The sequence below is a fragment of the Rhamphochromis sp. 'chilingali' genome (genome assembly GCF_963969265.1).
Source record: "Rhamphochromis sp. 'chilingali' genome assembly, chromosome: 1".
NCBI classification, from domain to species: Eukaryota; Metazoa; Chordata; class Actinopteri; order Cichliformes; family Cichlidae; genus Rhamphochromis; species Rhamphochromis sp. 'chilingali'.
In genome coordinates this window covers 51420053-51429216 of record NC_137929.1, presented here as the reverse complement: position 1 = coordinate 51429216, position 9164 = coordinate 51420053, and the positions used below count along the sequence as shown (strand labels likewise).

Genomic DNA, 9164 nt, shown 5'->3' with positions numbered 1-9164 from the left:
AACCCTACCTCAGAAAAAAATCTCCACAAATATTTGCGTACTCATACTCATGCTTGATTTATTAGTCACTGTCTAGTGAAGGTGTCTGATGATCAGTGCGTCAACGTTTTAAATTTCTTTATATAAATGGTAAAATTTTGGGTTCAAGAGCCCAAGTTGTGCATTAAGGTGACCCTGACTATATCTCACTGGTACTCCTCAGATAATATATGATGTTTAGATAATTTATGATGTTTGTGCTTAAATGGTTTTATTTCATATTTAAAAAAAAACCCCTACAGTTACAAGCAAAATAGAGTGGAGTAGAAAGCATTCTTTTTATTCAGGCTTATTAAAAGCAGAAGAAAACCCAAATCTCTGGTGTAATGCACACACTACCTCATTCCTTAAGCTGCAGAACAAAAGAGAGAATAAAAATGCAGAAAAATTAGCCAATCACGTTCATCTGTAATTCAGACATATGGATTACAAACTAACTGAATTACAGGTGAACTGTTAGTTTGTTTCAGTGATGGAATGATAACAGATTATGATAACACATGACAGCAGTGCCAAAGACAGATGGGAGATTAGCGTCATTCACATAAAAACAGAATTCAGATTTCCTCACACACAGGCAGTGAGAGCAATGGTGATCATGACAATCAAAACAAGTAGTTTATCAAAGCAGCTGCTCAAAAGACACGAAGAGAAAAAGAGGTTAATGATCTTTTCTGTCAGTTTCAGCAATAGCATGACTTCTGAACTTCAAGAATTCTGAACATTGATTTATGTGTCATTAGAAGTGATCACAGAGATGCAGGAGTTAAACACAACTACAGCACAGAATGATTCCTTTCAATTTTTAATTCAGTTTTATTTATATCGCGCCACTTCACATAATAATATATGATTCACTCTGTGTACTGTAATATGAGAATGTTTACAAAGCCACTGTATCAGTTAAAGAATCACCTCTCCATTTGCTACCAACTCCTATTGAACAAACACAGCTCAATGTCATCACAGCTCATTATTAACTTTGCTGTATGACTGATCTATTTTGAAACGTCTCGTTATATTTCCAATGTTAGTTTCTGTTGCTTTATCTCACAAGTCAGTAGGTATGCATATTTTATTTCTCAGACTAACTGTGTGACAGTTCAGTGTAATGATGATAAAGTATTTTTAATTTCTTTAATTGGCAGTTCATTGCCCAACCTGTCCTGTATTTATAAAATAGAGAGTGTCTGTTTACAGAAATGTTACCAGAAAATAGTCAATACAATATAATATAAATACAAATTGACAATATACAATTGTCAACCTGAAAAATATTTCAAAGTATTTCAAAATATTTCTGGTAGGAAAGAAAAGAAAGAAAGGGGAACACATATTTAAAATGTGCAGTACACAAAAATGAGATGCCATCCATGTTTCCATGTTCTCTTGTCCAATCCAGGGTTGTGGAAGGCGCAGCACCACTGTCCTGTGCAGCATTCATCAATAATTGACCTCTAACCATGCAAAGATCCAGCCTCCCCTGCATCACCAAGCCACCTGCTTGCATACTGAAAACTTCAAAGCTTTGAAAGAACTGGTGGAGAAGGAATTTTGACTTTTTCTTTCTCTTTTATTATAGTTTGGAAACTAGAGATCAACACCAAAGACTCAACTTTTTAATGTATTTTTTAATTTTTTAAATCTTTGTTTCCTTTGGGTCTTTTTCTTCTCCACAAATCAAAGATAGCCAATTCTAGCATTCTGCTCTGGTTTGTTTCATTTAAAAACTGCTAAATAAGAATGAAAGCTGAATTTACCTGAAGGGTAACAGCCGACCTACTCCTCGTGTTGCTTCAAAGTAACATCTGGAGTGGCTCCTCTTTTTTTAAAGGCACATGCTACTACTTGGGAAAAATGCACCTCTGCAGTGACTGATCAAAACTTTTGACTGGTCACAATAAAACTGGCCTAAAGTTCACATTGGGGTGATCATTTTCATGCTATACTAACCAGTTTTCCTCAACTGGATGAAAGTGCTTTAAAACAGGAAATTGCATGTTTAACTTAAGAAATACATAAGGGGGTTATCAGATGGTGACTGGTTGTAGTAATATAAACCATGCTGAAACAAAGTAATGATTACAAATTTTATTCTCCATTATCAATGCTTTTATCTGCCACTTTTATTAAGAAGAGAATGATATTGTGTTTCACAGACAAAAAAAAATAAAGTCCTCCTAGATTTTACATGGGTGGTGACTGGTCTATAAAAATATAATAGCCCTGGTGTCTCAAATCCCTTTAACTGGTTAATATATAACTGTTTGCAAGATGCTTAAAAACAAGCAAAATAAAGTTAACACAACATCTTCTACTCAGCTTTTTGGCTTGCAGGCAAACGGCAAGAGTTCAAGAACATGCAGAATTATTCTTTATAATTTCTGACCTTACCAGTTTTTCAAGGATTCTCGCTTCATCTTATTTTAGAACAAACAGTGTGAAATCATTTAGAGATTTGAGATAACTAGATGCATATACAAGAACCAAACCATACCAGCATCTAAAAGACTTCAAATGAACCTGTAGCTAGCCACGCCTGTGTAATCAGGGCGGCCACGGGTTAGCAACCGCTATCGCTCCCACAGCAGATTGCCCCAAGCAGCCAGCAAACCAGGCCAATTGGTTGACAGTAATGAGAAAGCCTTACACAAATACTTTTATTCTGTGAATTGCTGGAAAACAAGAAAAAAGAAAGCAACATCAGTTAAATATCTATTTAAAATCTGTGTTTTTAAATTCTTATTAAACTAATCATTGTTGCACTCTTAGAAAAGACCAAGTTAATGGAAATCACTGGTTATCAATCTGATACTCTGCTTCCCTCTAGTGGCTTTGCTTGTCACATACACAGTCATCCAGGTGATTGTAGTCTAAGGAGCTTGCAAAGAAAAGCGTCTGGACTTCTTTGAGTTGCTTGAAGACGTTTCACCTCTCATCCGAGAAGCTTCTTCAGTTCTAAGGTCAAATGGTGGAGAGTCCCAGATATAAATCTAGTGGGAGTATCCCCCCACAGAGGGACAAAGGACCCCCTGATGATCCTCTAATCACCTGAGCCAAGGTTTGAAAACGGGTGTGGGTCACAATCAGCCAGAGTTTCGGGTGTGTTCATTGTGAAACCTGGCCCCACCTTATCATGCGAATTCCTGAGATGAGATGGCCCAGGATGTGAGTGGGCATTAAGGCGTCTGGGAAGGGATCTCAAAACTGGATTATAGATGGCAGAGAGTTGGTGTCGTAAACCCCCGCCTCTGTTCAAAGATGGTCGCTCACAGTGGACATAGATGGCTTCTTTCACTCCTCTTTCAAACCATCTGTCCTCTCTGTCCAAAATGTGGACATTGGCATCCTCGAAAGTGTGTCCTTTATCCTTTAGATGGACTGCTGAGTCTTGTCCTGTGGAGGTGGCTCTTCTATGTTGTGCCATGCGCTTGTGAAGTGGCTGTTTAGTCTCTCCGATGTAGAGGTCTGGGCATTCCTCGCTGCACTGTACAGCATACACCACATTGTTAAGTTTGTGTTTTGTATGGGCTCAAATTGTGGTTATAAATATTTTGTACTTGTAAATCAGGATTTGTATGTGTAAAAAATATTTGTGTGTGGACTTAGCCAAAAAATACAAGATTGTAGTGAATGTAACAAAACACTGATTATTCAGAATACAAAATGCTTTGACTCTTTGAAATTAATTAATTAATTAATTAATTTAATGCTTTTCATACATATTTTAGGGTTAGAGAAACCATGACCAGACCATGATAAACAAAATTTTCTGGTCAATATATCTAGAGGATAAAAGGACTGTGGAGCTGGCTACCATCATCACGGTGAAGCATAGTGGTAGTGGTGTCATGCCCTACTGCATGATACTATTACCACTATGTGTATCAGCAGCAGGAACTGGAAGATGAGTTGTTTTTTTGTAACACAGACCAAGTGTCATGATCCAAAGGTATGACTGGAAAATTCCATCAGGAACCTGATATCTGTTGTGTGTGTGTGTGGCTGAGCACCTGTTTATAGGCGGCGTCAGGCCTGGAGGGTGTGGCCCTGCAAGGGGACTGGCCACACCCGAAGCCACACACCTGCTGCTGATCAGGCCTCGTCGGGGGAGCTACTTAAGAGAGTCTTGGAGCTTCCACTGGCGCGGGATCATTGCATGAGACTCCACGTTAGTCTTCTGTTTAGTCTGAAAGTGTATGCCTGCCATTACGGAGTGTCCTGACAGCTGCCGCTATTGTTTCCCCGCAGGAGGAGCGTGGAAGGCTTGGGAGAGCAGCGAGCACCGGGGGGTGCTGACACGGGAGCAGAGAGCACGAGGGAGACACGACACGGGAGTCTGGGGAATACACTGGGGTTTATTGTTACTTTCTACCATCACTGTAAATAAACGCACTGTTTATACACAGAGTACCGCGCCTGGGTCCTCCTTTTCCCCACATCCCCACGGTTTGCCATGCCATACCGTGACAATAATAATGATACTAATAACACCCCTGCAACAGCCCTCCCTTGCCTCTGGTCTCTTGGATGGCTGCCCCATCTGGTGCCTCCGTCCTTCTTCACAGGATGTCGAAGAAATGTGTTGTCTCAGGTTTTCAGTAGTTTTGGGGGCTGTGGCCTAGATATTTTTTTCTTCCTGTCCCTGATTAGATATTATAATACCATACCATATAAAATTTTATAATGGAAACAACAAATACTAATGAATAAAGAAACAGATAAAAGAAACACAAGTGGAGCCAATAGAGAATGTATAGAGCTGATCTTCAAAAAGTAAAATGTGTTTGGCCCCACAAGCATTCAGATCAGAGTTCTGATTGCAAAAACTGCCAGACAGGACATAAATTTAAAAAAAGGAAAAATGACATTAGTGAAGCAGGGCTTAGCATGTGGTCGACCAAACTGTATTTATTCCAAGAAAAAAACGAAACTGGAATAACAAGATGACAAGAGACATGTTGCAACTCGTCCTCTCTCAGAATAAAATAAAACAGCAGTTTCAGTTGAAGCTGAGCTGCTCATTGCACCACTAAGTAGCACAGCTGTAACATAGCTGCACCTGCTCGAGTTACAAGATACATGCACAGTAAATAAATAGGCTTATATTTAAGAAAAATGAGAAAGAATGTATTATTTACAAAGATTGTATTAACAAATATTATTTTTCAATAGAAATACATTAATTGGTATTAAAGGAGAGAAACAGAGGTGCATACAGTTAAAAAGGAAGACTGTCACAACAATTAAGAATAGGTCAATACAACGAGAACCAAAATAAATAAAGCTGTTAACTTATTATTTATCTACAGATTATATATTGTACAGTTGTGCTGCCTCATTTGCAAATAAAGTTTTCTTGATTTGGACTGTATATAAATATAGCCTATTTAGACCTTAAAACGATGTTGTTTGGCTCTTATTAGTCAGATCGACTCTGCCATGCATGGCACTTAAATTCATTATGAAAACTCTTTCTAATACAAGACCTTTATGAATGGTGCCTCACAGAAAAGTGCTGCTTCTGATTTAGCATTGTAGCTATCACAGATTATTAGACTCAGTGCAAATTTAACAGCTGGTGAAAGTGACAGTCATCGACTGTAGGTTAGAGGTAAGAAGCCCTTCTTTGGTTGCCTAGATGAAGTTAAAACATTTTGGGTCTTTTGAGGTTTCTACAGTGATTTTAATTTTACTTCCTATATTATGGCCATGGACATGGTCCAATCCTGAGGCTCACCGCTCCTGATTGGCCATTTTAAAGCAAAATTAGCTACACTAGGATTGTCAGTCTGTGACTTTGGGTGAGACCCAAAGTAGCTGTTTTTTCTGAAATGGTGCGACTACAACCAGAAAAGTAGTTACAAAGTTACAATAATGCACTGGAATGGGAAATGGAGCATATTCTCCTTGTTTCCAAGACAATATGTTTTATTCTTGGACTCCTAAGCAGCTTCGGATGGTTCACAGTTCAAAATAATACTTATTTATCTTTGTTTTTAAGCCTCAGTTTGACATTTCAGTTCGTCTTCTGTCTTTTCTTGGCTCCTCTCCCTATAAGCCAACTTTTGTCTGACTGACTGGTTTCCCTCATAAACAGAAGGTTTGAATGGTAAGGGGACCTTTTGTGCTCATGGTCAGAACTACATGTCTCAGATGAAAATATTGACGATATCCACTCTCTATAATGCAATAAAAGTGATTACATGACCTCATCACATGAAACAGATACTACAGGTCATCTAACACAGTAAGAAATGTAACAATCAATTTGCACAGATGAACTGAGTTGAGTTATTGCCATTTAGAAATACATACAGAGAGACTAAAGCCATGCTGAAGACTGTTTAAGCACAGGTGCTTTGTTCAGGGATATTGACAATGACAGTCACTGTATTCATGTAAACTCTTTTTCAAAGCCTGTTTCCCTGTCATTGAAATGTGTAGCTTCTTCAGCTGCTCTCCTGCTTCCTCCAGATATTTCAGAAGCTCCACTTCCTGATCTTACTTCATCTGAAGTTCTTGCCCCTCTGGAGTTGTGTGGTTATCTATCAAAGCTGTTCCTTGTGGTGTTTACACATCTGGATTCTTGAGCATCACCTCTTTTTCATCATGTTCATGAATCCTAGTAAACATACAGTGTTAACTTGTCATTTTGTGTTCTTTGTGGTCACATAGAACAATGTATACAATTCACAGACAAGAGGATTCACTTGTGTTTGAATATTGGCTTAGTTTATCAGGCTTTTTAAAGTATTTACCCCCTATTTGGAATTGGTTTTATTTTGATTCTTCATGAATGAAAAAAGAAGTTTAGGGTCATGGCACATTGTTGACATGCTTGCCATGTTGTCTCAGATCTCAGTAGAGAAAATTTAATGTTCTTGTAATGACAAAAACACTATTTTAAAATGGAAAAAAAGAGAGACTTGTTTACCTTACTCGGCATCTGTGAATGGTCAGTAGAATACTCAGAAACACGGCGAGTAAGCCCGGAACTAAGACCAATTTCAAAGACCAGGACGGGACTGGAAGATATCATGTAACATTATTAAAAACCACAGTAGTTTCACATATGGCATATGAAGCATTTCATCATGAAATCTACCTGGAACATGTATGTGTGTCTCTCTGCTCTGGTTGGTGTTCCTCTGTTGGACTCTGCAGGTGATGTTGTTGCTGTGTCTCTTCTCCACGGTCACTCTGCTGCTGACAGTATAGAGGTCATCAGGACCTCTGAGGGTCTCTGCAGGGCCAGCAGAGAGGAGGTTTCCCTCACCGTCCAACCACAGCAGCTCAGGCTCTGGATACCAGCCTGCAGACTCACACTGTAACACCACCCTGCTGCTGGTTTTACTTATTACAGTGACTTTAGGAAAGGAGACAGCACCTAAAAAAAGAAAAGAAAACCAAGACCAGGAGAAATACTTTAAATTCACAGCACCAACATTGTGGTTATTGGTTGATTATGTTTGTAAAAGGTATCAGTGTGACCAGTAATTTAGAAAAGTGAACAGGAAAAGCAGAAGAAAATGAATCGATGGAACAACTTTGCTAAAATAACCAAAGAGACACATATACACTTAAGTTAATTATACAAGTTAGTTATTATGAAAGCAAATTACTATCATAGTGTTGCATTTTGAAGAAAATATTATTGCATTTTGACACGGTACACCCTGGATGGTTTGCTAATCTGTGGAAAGGTTAACACATAAAGTCAAAAAGCATTCACGCCTACAGACAATTTTGAACTGCCAGTTAACCTGACCCCACTAACTGCATGTCTTTAGACTGTGGGAGAAGGTGGGGGTACTGGGAGAGAATCCACACAGTTGTGGGAAAAACATGTAAACGCCACACTGAAAACACCAGTCAAACCCATCAGAGCTAATACCCAAAACACTACTGTGAGGTATCACTGCAACAGCATGCTGATCATAAATGTATTCATTTGTTGACTTATTAAGGGGGCAATAAATAAGTTAACCTCTTAAGCCGCACAGAAAGCACAGAAAAAAAAAAGTCTTATTTTAATTTTTGCTTTTTTGACAAAAGTTATGGTTTGGGTTTGAGATCTGGTTGAGGTCATCAGTGGAGAATTAGATCTCTCGAAGTTAATGACATATCCTGAGTCATGCATACATATTAACAAGAGGATCCCAAGCTTTCTTCCCTCAAGGTTGAAAAATCCTTCTACTCCATGCAGGGATCCAGTCCCATGACACTAAAGGATAACTTGATCTGAAGTAGTTGTAATGAGTAGATGTAATGTTTCCATGAGAACAAGAAGCCAGTGTCTCCATTCTTTTCTTTCAGTTACATGAGATTTTTAAACTCAAATTGAGCACTCAAAGTACTTTAAAACACATTAATACATAAAGAAAGGACATAAAAAAATAATATAACGTGCATTTACTTACCAACAATGAGTTTAATGAAGGCCTCTTGTCCCACTTGTGGCACAAGACATCTGTATATTCCCTCATCAGAGATGGTCACGTTTGAGATTTTCAGTGAAATGTCTCCATGTTCCAGTTTTTCCTTAACCACTGATGTCCTTCCTCTGTACGACGGCTGTTTGTTCACCACGTGTTCTTTTTCGTCTGCCCACTCGTAAACAAACCCGGGTGTTAGGTCAGGTCTCGCCCACTCCAGTCTCATCCCATTAGCATTCATTTCTGGTTTAACGTGGCACGGCAAAACAACCTCTTCCCCAACTGTGGCCACGACTGCTCGCAATGGAACGACAATGAGAGGCCGCCCTGAGGAGGAAATGGAAACAGCGGAGTAAAGTGAGCATTCCTGACAGTGTAAGTCACAGTTACTGTCAAACCTCTTACAGTTTACAAACAAGTTGACATTTATACTGTATAAAATTAGACCAAACTGGAAATACTACTTCTACTACTACTACTACTACTACTACTACTACTAATAATAATAATAATAATAATAATAATAATAATCTAACCTATTGTGGGGGTTTTTTCACGTCTTAAACTTGTACTTTCTTACATGACCCAAATATTTCCCATGTGTGGGACTAATAAAGGTTTATCTTATCTTAACTTACCAAGCACTTAACCTTGGTGACGTTGAGCTCAGAGAAGAAAATGAAAAAA

General features: G+C 38.6%; 1 protein-coding gene across 5 annotated transcripts in view; it reads right to left on the bottom strand.

The window, feature by feature from the left end:
- Positions 1-4489: 4489 nt before the first annotated feature.
- Positions 4490-9164, bottom strand: part of LOC308412130 (butyrophilin subfamily 2 member A2-like) — a 20603-nt gene continuing 15928 nt past the window's right edge. For 3 of the 5 annotated variants that reach the window (XM_080906252.1, XM_080906251.1, XM_080906254.1), the window contains exons 4-7: positions 8463-8804; positions 7148-7429; positions 6977-7067; positions 4491-6664 (exon numbers count right to left, since the gene is read on the bottom strand). In XM_080906252.1, the coding sequence (XP_080762378.1) occupies positions 6613-6664; positions 6977-7067; positions 7148-7429; positions 8463-8804 (767 nt within the window). In that variant the 3' untranslated portion in view covers positions 4491-6612. Of the gene's footprint in view, positions 6665-6976; positions 7068-7147; positions 7430-8462; positions 8805-9164 lie in introns of all 5 variants that reach the window. The other 2 variants (XM_080906253.1, XM_080906250.1) reach the window with 1 other exon arrangement.